General features: G+C 29.6%; 1 protein-coding gene across 1 annotated transcript; it reads left to right on the forward strand.

Moving 5' to 3' along the window:
- The first annotated feature begins 14,380 nt into the window (after positions 1 to 14,380).
- On the forward strand, positions 14,381 to 18,722 carry LOC120068070 (probable protein phosphatase 2C 42). Its single transcript, XM_039019748.1, has 4 exons — positions 14,381 to 14,947; positions 15,494 to 15,855; positions 16,907 to 17,143; positions 17,717 to 18,722. The coding sequence occupies exons 1-4, from the start codon at positions 14,629 to 14,631 to the stop codon at positions 17,930 to 17,932; spliced, it is 1,134 nt and encodes a 377-aa protein (XP_038875676.1). The 5' UTR covers positions 14,381 to 14,628; the 3' UTR covers positions 17,933 to 18,722.
- Positions 18,723 to 21,510: the final 2,788 nt, after the last annotated feature.

The raw sequence follows: 21,510 nt of genomic DNA on the forward strand, positions 1-21,510 counted from the left end.
TTCAAATGAATCCAATTTTTTATCATTGGAACTTTCAATTTTAGTTTCTACATTTTTAAGTATGTTTGTATAATTTTTATTTCAACTTTTTTTTATATATTTTTATTTTAATCTCTAAATTTTCAAAATAATTCTAATAAAATATTGGTCTCTTCATTTTATTATAACTAGTTAGAGGCTCGTGCACATAATGTCTATGATATCATTTTTAATAATGAAATTTAAAATTTGATGGAGATTTTATTTTTCTTCGGACTTACTTAATATATAATTGTCACCCACTAAAGTAAAAAAGAAAGTACCTGAACTATATTTATTGTGAATGTGAAACTATGTATAATATATTTATTAAAAATTATATCATGTAATTCTATTTTTTTTTTCAAAATTTCTATATTAATTTAGAAAACAAATAGTTTTAGATTATTGGTTCAATAAAATTGAAATGTGAAAACAACTAAAAAAATATAATTTGTATAACAACCGTGTTAAAAAATTGATAATGTTTTTTTTTTTTTTTTTTTTTGAAATTGATAATGATTCTATTTTTTAAAAGAAAGATTGAAATTGTGAAAATTAAATATATCTACTTCTTATCCATTCTAATCAAAATATAAATAACATAATTGTGGTAGAAATTTTTTAGACACAATTTTTAGTAAAGAAATAGATTTGTTTGAATTAATATACTTGTAGTTGAATTTTAAATTTTAAATATTTGACATGAATAAAAGTAAAGAAAAAAAAACTTACGGAGTATATGTGAGGGGAATAAAATTAAAATACTCAAATGAAATTTGTAAAATAAAATAGAAAAGAAAAATAAACAAAATAACATGACTCATTATTTAATGTTATTATGTCATAGGTAATTATTTGGCACAATCCTCACAATAAAGTGATTTCTAGAGATAGAAAAAATAATATATTTTATGATTAAAAAAAGTGTGCACTAGCTCATAATTAAAATTGCTAATCTTGTTGGAAAAAAATTACTATGTTTATCGGAAATGGTTAAAGTTGAAAAAAAGAAAGAAAGAAATAACTTTAAAAAAATAAAACAAAAAAAAAATTATTCTTCTACAAAACAAAAGTACATTCGCTTTTATTTACAAGTGGGTGTGATTTTACTTGGTTCTTTTCCTTTTCTCCTTCTCTAAAAAAAAAAAAAAAAAAAAAAAAAAAAAAAAAAAAAAAAAAAAAAAAAAAAAAAAAAAAAAAAAATTAATAATAAATAAATAAAATAAACCCACAAAAATTAGAAGAGCAACAATTAAAACTGAGGACATAACAAATAATTATTTAAAAAGGAATAACCAAATAGGAAGTAAAATAGGGAGTTAAGAATCTCCTCTCTTATAATCTTTTTTTTATATTAGTATATATATAGAGAAAATAGTAGAAATTTCTTTTAATTCCCGACCCTACATAACTTATCAATCCAAACTTAATGTTAAACTATAGTATTAAATTTGCCTTTTTACTCTATTTCATGGTCAATCATGTATTATTTGATTTCTTTTGTTTTGTTATTAATTATTGTCTAGTCTCGTGTTGATACGTGTATCTTCTTTTTTGTATTTTAGATTTTTGTATCTATGTTTCATTATATCGGTCGTCTTCAATTTTGATGGAATAATATACATAAAATTTATCTCAAATCTCTCTATTTTTTTTTATATATACTTTACATCTCTCGTTCTCTTTCTTTAAAAAAAAATAGAGAGAAGAGACTCACGGTTGCCTTTTCGCTGGTTCAACACCCACTTGGTTTCCATTAAGAATGGAAGAACCCTATGAAGAGACTTCACAATCTAGTGAGAGCCTTGAGTGGTGGTGGCAATATAAATCCACGAAAAAAAAAAACAACCAACAAAATGAAGATAAAAGAGGAGGATTGTGACTATCTTGAAATGGAGAATAAAAACTTCAATACTATCATTCTAATATTATTTCTATCATAGGATACTTTGAAAATGGAGGTAGAGCCAAAGAGAAACGAAAAAGTTTGTATTTCAAACTTTGAAGTATTTGTAGTTACAGGAATATGTCTACAAAATTTATAGTTATGCTATAAAGGGATGTGTGTTAGCATAAATTCTTTATATCTATATTGAATAGATAAACCATAGGATCATTCATGTCAAATTGTCAAGAATAACATATCGGATTCCATTGCAAAATTGATAATAGCTTCAAGATGATAATGGATGACTATGGTCTTCCTCAACCAAAACTCCAAATGTCCTTAGGGGATCTTTCTTTAGATGGGATTCAAGAAAGACTAAGTGCTTATTGCTTTGGTATATCGGGGACCATAGCCTACGGTCTCTTTATATACTAGTTCAATTAAGATTCTCATTAAACCCTGATTAACTAGGAACGGGCTTCTACCCATTAAGTCCATACTCAATTAGGAATCTAGTGTCTTAATTAATTAGATCACTTAATAGGGCCCAATCTAATAAAATAACCCAACGTGATAAATTATTAATCTACATACAAAGCTCATACTTTAATTAAACATATTATTATTTAAATATGTCTAACAATCTCCCACTTGGGCTATGTCTATGTACCTAATATAATTAAATCGCATAACCTTAAGCGTGCATAAACAGGTTATTTCAATAATAGAATTCCCCTTTAGTTCAATCTGGTCCATCTCCTGTATTAGCACAGAATCAAGGCGACTTTCGTCACTACCCTTGTAACTAAACCTTCATTGATCACCAATTCCAATGCATTCAATGACATAGATCAAGTATGGATGAATAGCATGGAAACTACATGCAAAGTGATCTAGATAATGCCTGTTTTCAACTGGTCCAAATTCCTTAATGAGATCATTCTAAAAAACTTTATACTAAACTGCATGCATGATAAACAAGTTCATAATAAAACATAAACCATCAATTTTATTCTATATAGAAAATAAACAAAATAAGGTCAAAGAACATCCTCAATAACAAACTCCCACTAAACCATGGAATCAGAAAAGTAACTAACACCCATGTGAGCAACATGCTCATGAAAAACTTTAGGTGGTAAACCTTTAGTCAATGGATCTATTACTATAGAGTTTGTTCCTATGTGTTTTATCGAAATTTGACCATTATGAACTCTTTCTTTAACAACCAGAAACTTCACGTCTACATGCTTTGATTTCGTATTGCTTCTGTTGTTGGAATACATCACAGCCGACTTATTATCACAAAATAATTTTAGTGGTCTTTCTATGCCAACCACTATCCGTAGCCCAGTGAAAAAATTTCGCAACCATATTCCATGATTGGATGCCTCATAACATGCTATAAACTCCACAACCATGGTAGAAGAAGCCATAAGTGTTTGTTTAACACTTTTCCAGGATACAGCTCCTCTAGCCAACATGAAGATATAGCCTGAAGTAGATTGCAAAGTGTCTTTACATCCAGCATAATCAGAATCAGAATACCCAATGATCTCCAAAACTTCTGATTTCCAATAAGTGAGCATATAATCTTTTGTTTTCTGTAAATACCTCATAACCCGTTAGGCTGCTTTCCAATGATCCATCCCCGGGTTACTCAAATATCTGCCTCACACTCTAACTATGAACACAATATCTGGACGCATTCATACTTGAGCATACATTAGACTTCCAATGGCCGATGCATAGGGAATCTTCTGCATCTCCTTAGTCTCGAGTGTGGTCTTGGGGCATTGATCTAACTGAAATTTATCACCTTTAGCAATCGGGGTATCTCCCGGCGCACAATCTTTCATGCCAAATCTACTCAAGATCTTTTCAATGTAGTTCTTTTGTGACAATATCAAAATACCTTGAGAACAATCTCGCAGTATTTTGATACCTGATACAAAAGAAGCATCACCAAGATCCTTCATCTCAAAATTTCTTTTGAGAAATCTCTTAGTGTCATGCAATAAACCTACATCATTATTAGCTATGAATATGTCATCAACATATAACACCAGAAAGACTGATTTACTCCCGCTGAACTTGTGATATACACAATCTTCCACAATGTTCACCTCAAAACCAAATGAGGTTATCACTTCATGGAATTTGTGATACCATTGACGAGAGGCTTGCTTGAGACCGTAGATGGATTTCTTTAATTTGCACACCATAGACTTTGAATTATCAGACACAAAGTTTTCTGATTGCACCATATAAATACTCTCATCAATGTTCCCATTGAGAAACACAGATTTTACATCCATCTGGTGTAGCTTTAAATCAAAGTGAGTTACTAGTGCCATAATTACCCTAAAAGAGTCTTTCGATGAAACCGGAGAGAAAGTCTCTTTGTAATCAATGTCTTCCTTTTGAGTAAAACCCTTTGCAACAAGACGAGCCTTATATCTTTCGATATTGCCATGTGAATCCCTTTTGGTTTTAAATATCCATTTACAACCTATGGGTTTCACTCCTGATGGCAGTTTCAGACAAGTTTCTCAAACCATCATGTGTCTTTCATGGATTTTATTTCCTCTTCTATAGCACTTATCCAACTTTGAGAGTTAGAACTTTGTAAAGCTTGTTGGAAGTTGATTGGATCATCTTCCATTACACCCACATCATCCTGATGTTCTTGAAGAAACACAATATAATCATCTGGAATTGCACTTCTTCTCTCTCTAGTAGATCTTCTTAGTGGCACTTCTTGAGGTTGTTGAGTTTGAACTTCAGGTTCAACAACGGGGACTTCAATATTGTCTTTTCTATAATTGGTTCAATAATAAAGTCAGAAATTGGAGCCTAAACATCATTTATAACCACATGAGGAAAAGAAACCAATTTCTCTTCAAAGACAACTTTCCTTATGTTATCTTCCCCCCTCCCCCCCAAACTCAACATCCTCAAGGAATCTAGCATTTCCTGTCTCAAACAATGATCTAGAAGTGGGATCATAAAACTTGAAACCCCGAGAGTGCTCAGAATACCCAAAAAAATAGCAGCTAATAGTTCTTAAGTTCAATTTTATTTCATTAGGCCTATAAGGCCTAGCCTCAGCTGGACAACCCCATATGTGAATATGCCTAATACTAGGCTTCTTTCCTGTTCACAACTCATAAGGGGTTTTGGCTATTGCTTTACTAGGTACCCTATTAAAGATATATGTTGCAGTCTTTAGTGCCTCACCCCCAAGGGATTCTGGTAGAGAATAATGACTAATCATACTTCTTACCATATCCTTAAGTGTTCTATTTCGCCTTTCCGCTATACCATTCATGTTGGGTTTGCCCGGCATAGTGTACCCTATTAAGGATATAAGTACTAGATGCACTAGTAAATTTTCATTTATCTCGATATCAAGTGCCTTTAATTTACCTGCGAGATTAGACATTTCCATAATGTACTCCCTTATGTTTTCATTGCCCTTATACCTCATAAAAGTTAAAGAAGTCAAAAGACTACTTGCTTCCCCTTTCTAATTTTTAGCAAAATATTTCTTAATTTGAGCAAGAAACTTATTGGCATTTTCACTTTCCATGATAGCCCCAAAAAGACTCCGGAACGGAGTGCCTAATGATCATCAGACACATGCGATTTGACCATTCCCACTTTTCTATATTAGCCATATTTGGTTGTTCCTCAGTAGAAGTAGGTTTATCGGTCCTTAATGCAAGGTCCAAATCTATACACCCAAGAAGTATCTCTAGGCTTTCTTTCCAAATCTAGAAGTTCGATCCATTCAACTTAGGGATTGAACTTAAATTTCCAGATATTTGAGTAAGACCAACTAAAACAATAAACAACAAAACATATGCTCACAACTAAAACATAACAAAATAATTTCACATATGTGGTGGGCCTCTTTAATAAGATACCTAACACAACAATTTCACATATGTGGTGGGCCCCTTTAACAAGATACCTAGCACAACATTAATGCCCAGCCTTTGGTCAAAAACACCAATTGAAAATAGTACTCTCAACGTAGTAATCAAAGTACTGACAATTAACTCTGTCAAAAAATAGTCTTTTTTAGATCGACTATTTTTCACATGAGCAATCCTTATAATTGTCACATACTTATTACCACATGCATACCCACAATTTGGCCAAATAATTATCTTCCTTTGGGCCGATAATTATCCGCATAAATTCATCAATATGCACATCTTATATTTCATAATTAAAACGAACTAGATAGGCTACTTTGGTAACATATTATTTTTTACCAATTCAATCTAAAATATAAGATACAATAATATAATAATATTATTGTACAAAAAATAAAGGAGGAAGAACGCCAAATAGTCTTTTACAAAATTCACTTAATAATTACATACACATAACACAATTAAAGTAACATAAACATGTGAATATCACAAAAAACAATCAAATTGTAGATTTTAATTCTCAAACTTATCAATAAGAACTAAGAACCTTTTCAAGAATTTCACCAAGTTATTAATCAATAAAACTCAGAAAACGCGGGTAAGAAGTTCAATAAGCAATTAATCCAAATAGTTGACAAATTCAATATTATTAAAACTATTAAAAATAAATTCACTAAATTCAATCAGTTTTTTTTTTTTTAACCTTAAAAAAAACCACCAGTGTCCAAAATTATCCATCACAATTCTTTTTTTTTTTTTAAACTCATATTCATCAATTAAATATTAACATAACTTTTCAGTTAAAAAAAAAAAAAAAAAAAAAAACAGTTGAACACATTAACTTTTCCATTATTAATCAAATTTAAAATTGAACTCATAAAGTCATCCATTAAGAATTAAAGAAAAAAAAAACTGATAATTAAAACCAAGAACCGCCGGCAAGACTTTAATCGGTAATTGACTGATACCTTCACCCAACGGTAATTCCAGTCAGTCATTAACCGAAAGTCTTGATGGGTAAAACTTGCAACAACTAAAGACCTAATTCCTTCGATCGGTCTTTAACTTTTTTCCAGTGGGTTTCATCACATTGGTGGACTTTTGTCAAGAATGTTGAACTGAACATCCTTAATTTTGACAATAATAGAATTAAGATTTTTTTTCTTTAAAAAAAAAACTTTAGGAAACCACGTTCAATCAAAATAATCAACCAAAAAAAAATTCACTTTAATCCACCACTAGTACATCATTCATAATCGGTGATGGGTATGCCAAATACCATAGACAAGAATACGGGTTGCAAGAACACATATTGCCAAAGAAAAAAAATGACTGCCGAGATTTCCATCCTACCGTGGATGAGTTTACAACACTGCTATAGTAAGTCGACCATTTTTTTTCTAAAAATTCTTTAAATTCTTTACCGAAACCAAAATTTAATCAACAATGCCAATGGAAAATGCATAAACTAACCATCCAACATGAAATTCATGCTCTGATACCACTTGTTAGCATAAATTCTTTATATCTATATTGAATAGATAAACCCTAGGATCATTCATGTCAAATTGTCAAAAATAACATACTGGATTCCATTGCAAAATTGATGATAACTTCAAGTGATGATAGATGACTATGGTCTTCCTCGGCCAAAACGCCAAATGCCCTTAGTGAGATCTCTCTCTAGATGGGATTCAAGAAAGGCGGAGTGTATTGCTTTGGTATATCGGGAACCATAGCCTAAGGTCTCTCTTTATATACTAGTTCAATTAGGGTTTTCATTAAACCCTAATTAACTAAGAATGAGTTTCTACTCATTAAGTCCATACTCAATTAGGAATCTAGGGCCTTAATTAATTAGATCACATAATAGGGTCCAATCTAATAAAATAACCCAATGTGATAAATTATTAATTCACATACATAGCCCATACTTTAATTAAACATATTATTATTTAAATATGTCTAACAATGTGTCTATAAAATTTGTAGCTATAACGCGAAAGGGTGTATCTATATGAATTTTAGTTATTATGTGAAGTGATGTATCGAGCCAAACAGATGAGATATATCCTTTTTCTGGAACATAGGTACGTTTAAGTGTGATGAAGGCAAAATAGGAATTATTATAAACATTATGAAGGATTATGAGGGCAAAATAGGAATTCTAAAAAGCTTTAAGGGCAAAAAAATAAAAAGAAAAATTCTCTCCTTATTACCCTATTTTAATACCGTATATAGATTTTAACAAATTAATTACATAATTTAAAGCATATTTATTAGTATGTTAATATGCACATGATTTTAATTCAAATAAGTTAGACATATATTAAGACTTTGTTTGGTAATAATTTGATCTTTTGTTTTTAAAAAGTTGTTATTGTTTCCTCACAATTTCTTATTTATGTTTTTTTTAATATATTTTCTATATAAATATTTGAATTCGTAGCCAATTTTCAAAATGTAAAAACAATATTTCGATTTTTTTCCCAAACTTTACTTGCTTTTAAAAAATTCGATTAAAAAAATAGATAATAAAACAAAGAATTCTATTAATAAAAATAGTGTTTATAACTCATAAGCGTCATTTCCATAAACAAAAATCAAAGCTAAGGGGCTTTAAGAATTACAATAGACTTCTAAAAGACAAATAAAATAATAAATGTAAAAGTAGATAAACTAATATCATTAAATTATATGGCCTAACTTAAACAATCAAATCTTTAATTGGTTACATACAAACTTGGGAAATTATAATAGGGGTAAAACTAAATAGGAGAATTACAAATGCAGTTTAAGTTTTTAATTGGTTACAAACCAAATTGCTGCTGGTTATGTTGTTACTTGCAATTCTTGGGAAAGTTAGGTTATGATTTTCTATTGCAATATTCTCGAAATAGGGTTTTGATTCATGGGTTGATTATTGTTTTGTATGTATTACATTGATGCCTAATTGTGACACGAACTCTCCTATGTTTTGTTCTTGCCATAAGTAATCATCATGCAATCAACAACCTTTTTTTTTTTTTTAAGTAAACAATCAGATAATAATACGCATAATTAGCAATCATTTATATAATAATCAAATAGTAATCAAATGACAATTAAATTATAGTCGATATCACTGACAATCAAATAACTATTAATATCAAATAGCAATCAGACAACAATTATATAACAAATAAGTATCATTAGCAATCAAGATTAGATTGCAATTAAACAACAATCATAGCAATCACATAACAATCAAATTCTAGGCAGAAGTCACTGAATCAGTGAGGCCATCTTTTACTTTTTCGTTTCAGTGCCTAATTTAAAACAACTAACTACGTGACAAAGAATAGAAGGCAATCAAAGGCAATCATGAACTACTAACTAATTGACAAAAAAAAATAACGTAATCAAATGATAATATCAAAAACTACAAATTAATGTCAAATATTATAAGGTAATCATATGATAATCATAAGGCAATTAAGAAACAATCAGATGACAATTTCATAAACAACTATGTATCAAAGAATAGAATGTGATTGGATGAAGATGACATAAACAACCAACCATGTCAAAGAATATAATGTTATCAGATGGCAATCAAAAAGTATCATATGGCAATATAAAAGCCTAGTAACTATGTGTTAAAAAAAAATATAAAGTAATCAGATGACTATCAAAAGTCTAACTAATTGATGAAAAAAATAAAAGGTAATCAGCTAACAATTACATAGCAATCAAATTCCATGCGTAAGTCCGTTAATCAATTAGGACATTTTTACTTTTTAGTTTCATGCCTCATTTAAATTACGCTAGACTGATCGATTTTACTGATTTTGCTAAATTTACATCGAGTGGATATGAACTTAATTTTTATAACTTATTTTGACATATTTGCAAGTGTTCGTACAAAATTTTAGTATTAGAAAATTATATATATACTATTATTTGAAAAGGAACACAATATAATTAAAAATTAGACAAATTTGTGACCGTTCAAACAAAATGCCAAAACATAGGTTAGGGTGCATAGCATTTTATTTGTTGTCCCTATTGATATATTTATGTCTCACTCATAATCTTGCTTTCTTCATTGTTATTGAAAATCTCGACTCTATCCTTTTTTGTGACTTTTATTATTATTATTATTATTTTAAATCCAATTCCATTTTCATTATTCCAAAATTATAATCAACTTACTCAATGAAATCATTTAACTTTATTATTATTCCAAAATGGTGTTACTTTATTGAAATGGGGTTGCCATTTGTTTGTTTTTTTTTTTTTTTTGGGTAAAACGTTGCCATTTGTTTATTTTATGTTAGCTATCCATATTTTAGTAAAATAAAATAAAATAAAATAAATCTACTACATTGAAGTTGATAAAGGTGTATAATTTTTCACCATAAACTTTTGAAGTTTACTAAATTGTGCTTCAAACTTAAATTTAAATAAATTCTAATGTTGGTTTTTTTTTTTTTTTTTTTTTTTTTTTTTTTTTTTTTAAAAGTTTTTCCTTCTATTAGATTTTTGTCTGAAAAAATCATTAAAAACTTATTTTTATACACGCTTGAAGACTATGTTTGATTTAACTTTTAAATGTTTAATTTTAAAAATAAATAATTTAAAAAAATTAGAGTGGTGGGCTTTTCTAGATATAAAAAATATTTAAAAATATTTACATTTCATAGCAAAGAGTTCTAAAATTACTTTATAGAGTATAAGTATTTTTGGGATTTTTCTATTTTTGAGAATTTCCTTAATCCGTTTTACATGTTGTTAGTATAATAATTATGGAGTTTAAAATCGAACTTTTGACTATTAGAGATGAAGATCATATCAATTACTGTTGAGTTAAAACTCATGTTGAGGAATTTGATATTGAACCTTCTTCGATCAAACTGAACACCTATGGAAAACGCTCATTCACTACTTCGATATTTAAATTTAGGTTCAAATATTATTTTGATTTATGCACTTTTGAGTTTGATTCATTTTTGTTCATAAACATTCAACTTTTATTCAGTTAGGTCTGTATACTTGTAAAGTTTCCATTTTTGTTTTTTTCTCCCTTTTTTGAGTACCTATTATTTTTTCCCCTTTTTTTTTTTTAGTATTTATTCATTATGATCTTTGTACTTCCAAAAATGACCATCTTGATTCTATTTAACATATTTTGTATACACAATAAAAAAACCTTTTAAAAGAAATTAAGTGAATGTCATGCTAAACTATTGTTTGAACAAGATGAGATAAAACTGAAAATGAAGGGATCAATATGGTCTCTTCTTAAAAGTTCATGGAACAAGATGATTATCATAAACTATAATAAATAAAAGTTAAAATACATTGACTAAAATAAACTAAAATTGAAAGTAAAAATACTAAAATATTATTTAAATATAGGTTAAAATACTATCTTTGGTCCCCATACTTGACTTTTTTTTCCTTCCAATTTTAGTCATTATAATTTCAATATATCTTACATTTAATTCATACTATTTGTTTATTGTTGGGTTTTTTTTTTTTAAATAATTATTTGTTAGCATTTTCATTATAAATTTTAAAAATATATTCACATGTTACATTTCTTTACATGAAATTTATTATTCTTATTTAGCCAATTTTGAACCAATGAAAAAAATTTAAGAGACTGAATAATATTTATTAAAAATATATAGACTAACATTGGAAGAAATCACGAAGTGCATAGACTAAGATGATATTTTGACCTTAAATCTATCATTTATTAACATGTTTACATATCATATTTTCTTTCATAAAGTTATTCTTATTTAGCCAAATTCAATAAAAGTTATCTTAGTAGGACTAAATTTAAGATTTATTTTAAATATAAGGGATTAAAATTGAGCATTTGGAAGTATAAGAAATTAAAATAAAATGATATTTTAATTATTAAACTATTATTTATAGTATGAGCCTAGGTGGCAAATGACAATATGGTATTGGGCCGAGAGATGATGGGCCAAGCTCAGATAAAATTGGCCGAAAGACAATAAAGAAAGCCCAGCCCATAAGAGAAAACGTGTACTGTGACGCGATTTTGAGAGGAGAGAGAGAAAAACCGGCTGACTTTGATCCGTTTTTCCTTTTTGAGAAACACGAAAGAAAAAGAAAAGAAAAATCAATTTCCAATACGCGCAAAATCAAAAGAGAGAAAATACATGAGGATATATGTAATAGATAGTAAAATAAAGAGGAAAAAAATCTAAAAATATATCACCCTTCTAAAATATCGGTGACGGAGCTTATGTGTTATCCACATATCAATGACATCAATGACATAAAAGTCAATTTTATTTTATGAAAATCTATCGATGATATCTACTGTTAAGAGTTATCGGTGATAGCTACTGATTGAAATTATCAAGTATTAATGATAACCATGACTACTAGTGACATTCGTATATCAGTGATGTGACTTAGGTATATATCAATAAAATGAATGATATTAATGATAATGGTAATGTGACTAAGATAAATATTAAAGTTACTCACTTATAAACTTCTTATTGATAGATTTGTATCACTTATAGTTTAAAATGTTAATATTTGAAAGATGATAATTTTTCTTTAAAAGTTGATAACTGCTTATGAAAGTTTATCATTGATATCCACCAATACCCTTATGTGTTAATATTTCAAGTTTGATTCAATTGATCAAGTGTATCAATGATGGCCATTGAAAACTGATAACAAATTAAAATGTGATCTTTTAAGTATTACTATTTTAAGGTTGCATTAATATTTCTGAAACTGAAAGTCATCGCTGATAACAGTCATCAATGATATCAACTAATAGTTGCTATCATTGATAGCTGCTATATCAATGGTAGTTTTCAACTCGAGAAAATTGGAAGAAGAAGCATGAATTGACGGGCAGCGTGTGGGCTTTTTAGTCATTTACCTATATAGTTATCATCGATAGATGCTACCACTGATATTTTGCGCTAATTTTACAACATACTCTAATATGTTTATTCCTGTTCTATATCTTTTATTATTTTGAGTTTGATCGTTATTTGTGCAACCAGTCCAAGAATAGATATATATATATATATATATATATATAATTTGTCGTTTGTTTTAAAAATAAGTTGAAATATTATATTTTAACCTTTTATTAATTATTAATACTTAAAAAAAATCTTTTAAACCACTTTTAGGGTAAAAATTATTTATAAGACGTGCAACAGTGAATTGGAACGACATGGTAGTGTCGAGTCTCAATCTCTACTACGAGTTACCAACACAGTGCATTAGATCCCGAAATTTTAAATATTTTATTGGATTTCTACTTCGTCATTCAATAATAATTCTGAAACATTTATAAAATGTTAAGAGTGATATCACTTTTTTTTTTTTCTAATAACAATAAAAAGGAAAACATTACAAGTATTGTAAACCAAATTGACAAAGTTTGTGTAAGATTTAAATACTATATTTTTTAATATACTAACGGCAGGAGATTGAATTTTCGGCCTCTAAAAAATAGGGATGAAGCACACATTAATATCATTGAGTTGAATTCACTTTATCAATACTATTTTGGTTATTGTACATTCAACTTTGATTAATTTTAGTCACAGTATTTTCAAAATATTCATTATGATTTCTATAATTTTAATTTTGGTTCATTTTAGACACCATCATTTTAAAATATTATGTTATCTAAAAGAGAAATCAAAAAATCAAAATGAATATTTTTCAAAAAGTACAAAGACCAAAATATTAAAGTAAAATGTAAAGAAAAATACACAAACCAAAGTATTTGTTTATTATTAAACACTTTTGGTCACTAAACTTTCATAAAAGTAATAATTTAGTTTATGAACCTTGATTTGTAAAAATGTAGTTTTCGTACTTTTAAGTTCGTATCCGTTTGGTCCAGAACTTTGGTATGTAATAATTCTATTATTATACTTTCAAATTTGTAACAATCTAGTTCCCAACATAAAAAAAAAACAATCTAAATTTGATGTCATTTTTTATTATCTTATGACGTAGACTCTTACTTTATAAAATTATCGAATCCCAAATTAGTTTATCGATTTATTTATACAATAAATCTTATTAAAGTTTCACACTAATTTCTACAATAGGGATTAAATCGTTATATAGTAACGTCTATTGACTAAATTATTATAAAATCGAACGTTCGGGGATTACGTTACAAACAAAAATTTAGGGATACATTATTATTTTTATTAAAATTTAGAGATTAAAAGTGATTTTTAATTCAAACAAAAATGATTATTGTTTTTTAAAATATAAAGACTTCTAAATTAAAGAATACACGAACCAAAATATTTAGTTATTATTAAAATTCTGTAATTTAACAAATATAATAGAAAAATTCATCCACTCTTAAATCACTTAAAAATACTCGTCTAATTCGATTGACATAAAATATATATTCCAGATAGAAAAGGAAAAAAAAAAAAAAAAAAACCCTTAAAAAATGGAAAAGTTAAAAAAAAAAGAAAAAAGAAAAAAGAAAAAAGGAAGAGAGGGCACTGACAATAACAGACCCAAGAAGAGGGATTCCCCACAGCATCTTCTTCCCCACAAGAGAAATTGAGGCGAAGACCTTCTGTGTTCCTCTACTACCGAACACAAATCTTCATCTCCTCCTCCTCTTCTTCTTCTTCTTCTTCTTCTTCTTCTTCTTCTTCTTCTTAGGGTTTCACTTCTTCTTCCCTTCATTTATTCCTTCCTAGGGTTCTTACTTGGGGGGTTTTCATCTCTGAGAGATGTGGGATGCTCCGGGGATTCATGAATCTGCTCTCTCTTTGCTGGAAGCCTTTTGGGCATCCTACTGATAATTTCGCCTCTGTTGGTGTTATTGGGACCAATTGCGGTGCCAAAGACACCAAAGATACTTTACTCTGGTTCTATGATTATGGTAAGTATGCTTCCGGTGAATTCTCCATGGCTGTTGTTCAAGCCAACCAAGTTCTCGAGGACCAGAGCCAAATTGAATCTGGCCCTTTTGGTACTTTCGTCGGAATCTATGATGGTCATGGCGGCCCTGACGCCTCTCGATACGTCTGTGATAATTTGTTTAGACGTTTCCAAGGTTCTCTTCTTTTATCTTGTCTTTGTTTTTCATCACTCTTCTTCATTTGTTCTCCTGTTCTTTTCAACGCCCTCCTGTTTTATTTCCCCCTTTTTCTTTGATTTCTTGCTTATTTATTAATCATTGTTGCTACTGTTACTCATTCTTAGATCCATTTTCTTTTTCTTTTTTTTATTTGATTTTGGATTTTGCTTTCTGCGTTTTTCCATTGGAAATTGATTACTGTTTGTGAATTGTTTGCTGTTCTCGAGTTTAGAGTAGATTATAGCTTATGCAGTTGAAGAAGATTGAGCTAGATAAATGGAATGCAATTAGTTTTGGGTTTTGTTTCTTCCGATGGCTGATGATTCTGTAACTCTAGTCTTAACAATTTTATGCATTTGTTTTCAAGTAACTCTCATTCTTGTGTTCCTTGTTTACTCAGGACTTTGTACTTTTGAAATAGATTGTTCCTGAATGTCACAAATTTTCTTTTTGATGGTTTCCTTCTTAAATAGATTGGATTGGTTGACATTCTTGTTTACTTCTTTGATGCTTCAATTTCAGATGAACAACATGGAGTTGTGACTCGTGAAACCATTCTGAATGCTTTTCGTCAAACAGAGGAAGGGTTCACGGCTGTTGTATCAGAGTTATGGAGTACTCGACCGCAGATAGCAACAGTTGGGACGTGCTGTCTAGTAGGGGTGATACACGAGCAGACACTCTACATTGCAAGTCTAGGAGATTCTCGTGCCGTGTTAGGGAAGAAAGTTGGAAACACTGGGGAGATTGCTGCCATTCAATTATCAACCGAGCATAATGCAAATCTCGAGGAAATCAGGCAAGAGTTAAGAGAGATGCATCCAAATGATCCTCAAATTGTGGTTCAAAGGCATGGAGTTTGGAGAGTGAAAGGAATTATACAGGTAAAGATAACTGTATATATCTGACTTACAACTTTAGGAACGGTTTTCCTGTCTTGTAGCATACTCTACTTGACATAATGACTTGTATAAGATGATTTAAATTTCAAATTATGTATCATCAAAGGGTCAAGATATTTCAACACCTTCCCCCCAAGTTTGATGAGCAAACATTGAGATTGTGGTGGAACAATACTGTCTGCACGCTCCAATTTCACTATATAGTGGCCATATTTAAAAAATCTAGCTAATTCCCGAAACTATCGAACTTCCATCATGCTACTTGTTATCGTTTTAGTGTGACTAGGGAATCTCTGGACTAGTGCCGTAATATAAAATAAAAATACCACATTTCAAGGCATGTAGTCAAGTTTTTCTTTACATTAAGAGTTGAAATTTAGTTTTTTTGTCACGGTCGTGCATCTTTGTGGTACTTGATTTGTTATTTCATTAGATAGATATTGGAAATTCGTTCATGTAATTTACTGTTAATCTAGAGGAACCATAATTCATCGTTTGTCCATTAATTATTGGTAGAACAAAAAAGTTGCGGAAACACAATATCTATCAAAGCTTACAGTCGATTTTTTCTTTACTTTCAAGGTTTTTTTTTTTTGAAAATTTTTCTTTACTTTCAAGCTGAAATCCAGTTTGTTTGTCACTGTATGTGGTACAAGTTATAGTTATTCCACTGGTGTCAACCTTATTGATGTTATTTCTTTGGACAGTTTTAGAAAATTGTTTCCTCTAATTTACTGTTAATCAAGAAGAACCGTGGATGCATATTTATCCATTAATGTTGGTACATAGATTTTTAAAAGAGATCCTTCGCATCAGAATAATTACCCTCTTGGATGCGGTTCTTGTAGTTTGTGAGTGCGCTTTTTGAAGTCCTCTGCTATCAGTTTATTTTTATTCAATTTTTTAACTGGCCTTTATCTAGAAAATGTTACAGACATCTGGCAAAATCCTTTATTTTTTTATTATTTTTAATCCATTTTTATCCGTTTGGATAATGATTACACTTTCAACTTTGTGATGATATCTTACGCAGGTTTCTAGATCCATTGGGGATGTCTATTTGAAACATGCTCAGTATAATAATGAAAGAATCAATGCTAAATTTAGGCTTCCTGAACCAATTGATAGGCCTATATTGACTGCTGTACCTACGATTATTGCTCACCCTCTTCATCAAAACGATTCTTTTCTCATATTTGCATCCGATGGACTTTGGGAACACCTAACCAATGAAAAAGCAGTGGATATTGTCCATAATCATCCACGTGCGGTAAGTTTTCCTCCCCATTCAATTCTTTAACTACTATCATATTTAGGTTGATAAAAAAGGGTCGATTTCTGGACATTCAAGTCTATATCTGTTTAGTCTTTTTGATCCATGTCTTATCCAAAAAAAAATGTACATAGGTTCTTAAACTTTCAATTTTGGGTCACCTTGTCTTAATCTGTTCTAAAACCCATGTACCTACTAGCCGCTGGGTGTTGGATACTATTTTTAGTTTTGTTGTAACCATTTCTGTTGCTTAATTCTTGTAACTTTTTTTTATTTTTAGCTAGTTTGTTACATATTTCAAAGACTAAATTTGTAATTTAACCAAAGGAAAAAAAAGAAAAAAAAAGAAGAAGTAGAAGACAACGCATTCATCTCTTTTTCTTTGCCGCTGGGTATAACCTGTCTCTCAAACAACGAGAGGTTGTTTTTATTGTGGTAAACATGATGCTCTAGATTCGAGTTTCGACCTATCTGCTAACGTGTTGATTGCTTGTAAGCATTTTCTGATGTGGACATTGTTAAGCGAAACACTTTTGATCTGGTCCTTGCCATTTGCTTGATTTGATGCAGGGAAGTGCAAAAAGGCTTGTGAAGGCAGCCCTTCAAGAAGCAGCTCGAAAACGAGAGATGCGGTATTCAGATCTCCGAAAGATCGACAAGAAGGTTCGGCGTCATTTTCATGATGACATTAGTGTTATTGTTTTATTTTTCAACCACGATCTTATATCCAGAAGCAATGTCCTCCTAGATCAACCATTATCAGTAAGAAGTGCTTTTGATCATTGATTAACATTTTTGTTCCTAAATATAAAATAATAAAAAAAAAAGGAAAGAAAGAAAACAGAGAAAAAAATGGCTAAATTAAAAAAATTACCCTTATTACTTTGCTCTTTATTTCAAAAATATCCCTATTCTTTTGAAAGTTGTAATATTGCCTTGATCATTTGTAAATGTTTTGAAACTATCATTGGAGTGTATATCATTTAGAATTGTGGATGAAAATTAGGATTTGAAGTATGAGTGTTGGTGTACAGGTCTTTGATTTCATTTTAGGTCACCACTACACCGTTTCAGATCCAAATTTCGTTCAACATTCTAATAATTTTTCTTCGTGCTCAAATGGTAGTTTTGAAACATTTATAAAAGATTTGCATAATATTGCAACTTTTGAAATAATAGGGACATTTTTTAGACGAAGGAACGAAGTTGCAGAGTACTTTTTATAATTTAGTCGAAAAAGAACAAGGAAAATGAATCCGTGTAATTTGATCGTTAGATACGTCTCAGTTCCATGATAGAGAGGTTCACTGACACGAAGAAATATATTGAAGACTCTTCAAAAAGTTTTTTTTTTTTTTTTTTTTGAAATATTTGTATAACTTGTTGCCAAATATTACACTGCAGCCCCATGTAGAACCCAGATTAGATATTTAAACTCATCTGGGCTGTTCTTTGCATTCAAGTAAAAATTTCAGTAACCCAATTTTTCTGAGATTCGCTTGTGATTCTGGCTGTTGTGTTAAAGTTTATTTGTTAATTTAATTTAAGACATGGCAAAAATGTCTTTTTTTGTTAATCTTTGTTACGTCCAAGGGGATGTTTGTTTTCGAGGAGGCTTAAGATTTGAAACCTTGCCTAAACAGTTAATAAGCAATGGATTTGTGAACTTTTAATTTTGTGTATGGATGTTCGTGATTTTAAAGAGGTTGAATGGGTTGAAAACTCATCAATTTTGGGATTTATTGGACAGAAAAGTGAAAGTTATTTATCAGGTACCTTTTAATATTTAAGGGCTTAAAGAATTGAAAGGTTCGGAGTCTAAATATATAATACCCAAACTAGACTTATAATTTAACATATATTTGCCGGAGGTGCATGGGTTAAATTTATAAATTATAAATTTGGTCTTTGATGACAGCTAGTACTTAGTTTTTATGATTATAGTTTGATAAATTGTCTTATTAAATATTCCCTTATGAAGAAGCTATTTAGGTGAAATTTATGAAGTTTTAGCTTGATTAAATTTTAACTCTCTTCTAATTATAGGGTCAAATTTATAATTTAAGGTTTTTTTTTTAGGAAACCTCATTGAGGCACAAAACAAAACCAAAGTATGAGAGTAAGAACCCACACACAAACCAACCAACGAAAAGCAGATAAGTAAAAACAAAAAACAAAATCACATCTTGAACCAGGAGAAACCAACGACAACAACACAACAACAAAAAAAAAAAACTATTATTATTATTATTATTTTTGGAGGAAAGTCAATTATGAAACTTTAATTTGTATTACATTGTCCATTATATTTTGTTGGGGGGCTCATTTTCAGGTAATGTCTAATTATGTATAATACAAATTAAAGTGTAATAATTAACTGTATTTAAAAAGATCTAGATATATTAAAGTGTGAAATTTACAAATAGAAAGGGAAATGTCGTAGATTATGATTTTGTTTCCCATGTTCTTTTTTTAGTATTTTAATTTTAAGATATTGGTTGATGATGCGTTACAGCTTTTATTAGATGATCATGTATTTGTAATTAGCTCTTTTATGTAAATTTAATTTAATATAATATATTCTTGGTTTTATTTTACTAATTTTAATTCCTCGAGATTGCGTTACTGTTGCCAAGTTGCTTTTCTATTACATACACACGCGCACATGATTTACTTATTTTAATTCATTAATGCTCAAGTGGTATGATCCTTTTCTTCTTCTTCTTCTTCTTTTTGTTTTTTTTTTGTCCATTTCAAATTCAAACCTTAGATGATAATACACAAAATAATGTGATATATTTCATACAATTTTTGGTTGAGTTTAAGATATAGATATTAAATATTTCATATTTCATGTTTTTCATTTCTTATTTTCTAGTTCATGTTCTCTCTTTTTCATTTCTTATTTCTTATTTTTTATTTTTTAAAAACTAAGAACAAGGATATACTTGATTACTATTTCTATTTTTTGTTTCTTGGAAAGAAAAAAGAAGCAGAAACAAAATTTTGGTTGATAACTATTTTTTGTTTGTTGTTTTTTTTCTTATTTTTCTCTTATAATTTAATGGGTATAGAATTAAAAAAAATATGACATACATTAAAATATTATAAAAAATTACATTATCGAATATAAATAATTTTTAATGCAAAATTAATGTAAAACTAATAAAAATAATATCATTATTGTTTCTATCTCTTAGATATTGCTCAAATTTGATATGAAGTACTATTTTTCACTTGAGTCATTCGTATTTATATAAAGTTGACTCAAATCTAAAGTATTTATAATAAAGTTGATGGTAGCATTTATAATTCATTAATTTTCAACCTAAGGCTGAAGCCAACGAGAAAAAGAAGTCGATTTAGTCGGTTTGGTCATTATTTATATTTTAATGTTTAGTTTGGCAAAAATCAGGCTGAATATACTTAGGTCCTATTCGATAAGTATTTGTTTTTGTTTTTATTATTTTATTATTATTTTTAATTGAGCTTCTATCCATTGATTTTCCCCCCCTTTTTTTGGTTTACTTTTTGGAATTCAAGTGAAGTTTTGCTAAAATATGTAGTATTCATTGGATTGAAATTTTAAGCATCCCCCCCCCCCCCCCCCCCCCCCCCCCCCCCCCCCCCCCCCCCCCCCCACCCCCCCCCCCCCCCCCCGGTTCTTGTTCGAGAATCCGCAGCAATAGATGAGACTGAACTGATGATCCGCAGGAGGCTCCACGGGAAGCTGCTGCGACCTAAAGTTAGGGATTTATCAATCGGTAATGTTGCTCCAAGTACAGTGATAGCGGATATGTGACATCAAGGATATGTGACATCAACAGCTAAATCTTAACTCGAAGTTAACCCTGTTGAGGGTCTTTCACCGATCCTTAGGTATGGTTGACTTGACTGATTAGGAAATTGACATAATAGGAATGAATATTTCGTTACCGAGATTGGGTTTTGATTGATCAAAAAGAAGAATCTACTTCAACAAATAGACGCATCACGAGTTCCATACAGATTACTTCTCAATACAATTTGCCCGCTGGCCTACGGGCTCGGCTTCGTCCGCAAAGCTACAGCTTCCGCCAAGCCGAATTGCTTTATCAATGATTCGGTTCATAGGCTTTTAGAAAAAGTAGTTTTTGTTTTTGGACTTTAATTAAGAATTCAAATGTATCTTTAAGAAAGATGAAAATCTTAATAATGAAATTGAGGAAAAATATGAATAAATTAAAATAAAAAAAAAGGAAAAAAAGAACAAAAAACTGAAAAACAAAGACATTATCAAATGGGGCCTTAATTTTTAAAAGCTAGTTTTAGAATCTGATTAAGAATTCAAATATTTATTTTTTAAAAAAATGAAAATATGATTA

This window comes from Benincasa hispida, chromosome 12 (assembly GCF_009727055.1).
Source record: "Benincasa hispida cultivar B227 chromosome 12, ASM972705v1, whole genome shotgun sequence".
NCBI classification, from domain to species: Eukaryota; Viridiplantae; Streptophyta; class Magnoliopsida; order Cucurbitales; family Cucurbitaceae; genus Benincasa; species Benincasa hispida.

What these genes read in the sequence shown, in the direction of transcription:
- LOC120068070 (XM_039019748.1), top strand. Translation starts at nt 14,629, where the DNA reads ATGCTCCGGGGATTCATGAATCTGCTCTCTCTTTGCTGGAAGCCTTTT. An exon ending in TTTGTTTAGACGTTTCCAAG is followed by an intron (nt 14,948 to 15,493) that starts GTTCTCTTCTTT and finishes CTTCAATTTCAG; the next exon opens with ATGAACAACATGGAGTTGTG. An exon ending in GAGTGAAAGGAATTATACAG is followed by an intron (nt 15,856 to 16,906) that starts GTAAAGATAACT and finishes TATCTTACGCAG; the next exon opens with GTTTCTAGATCCATTGGGGA.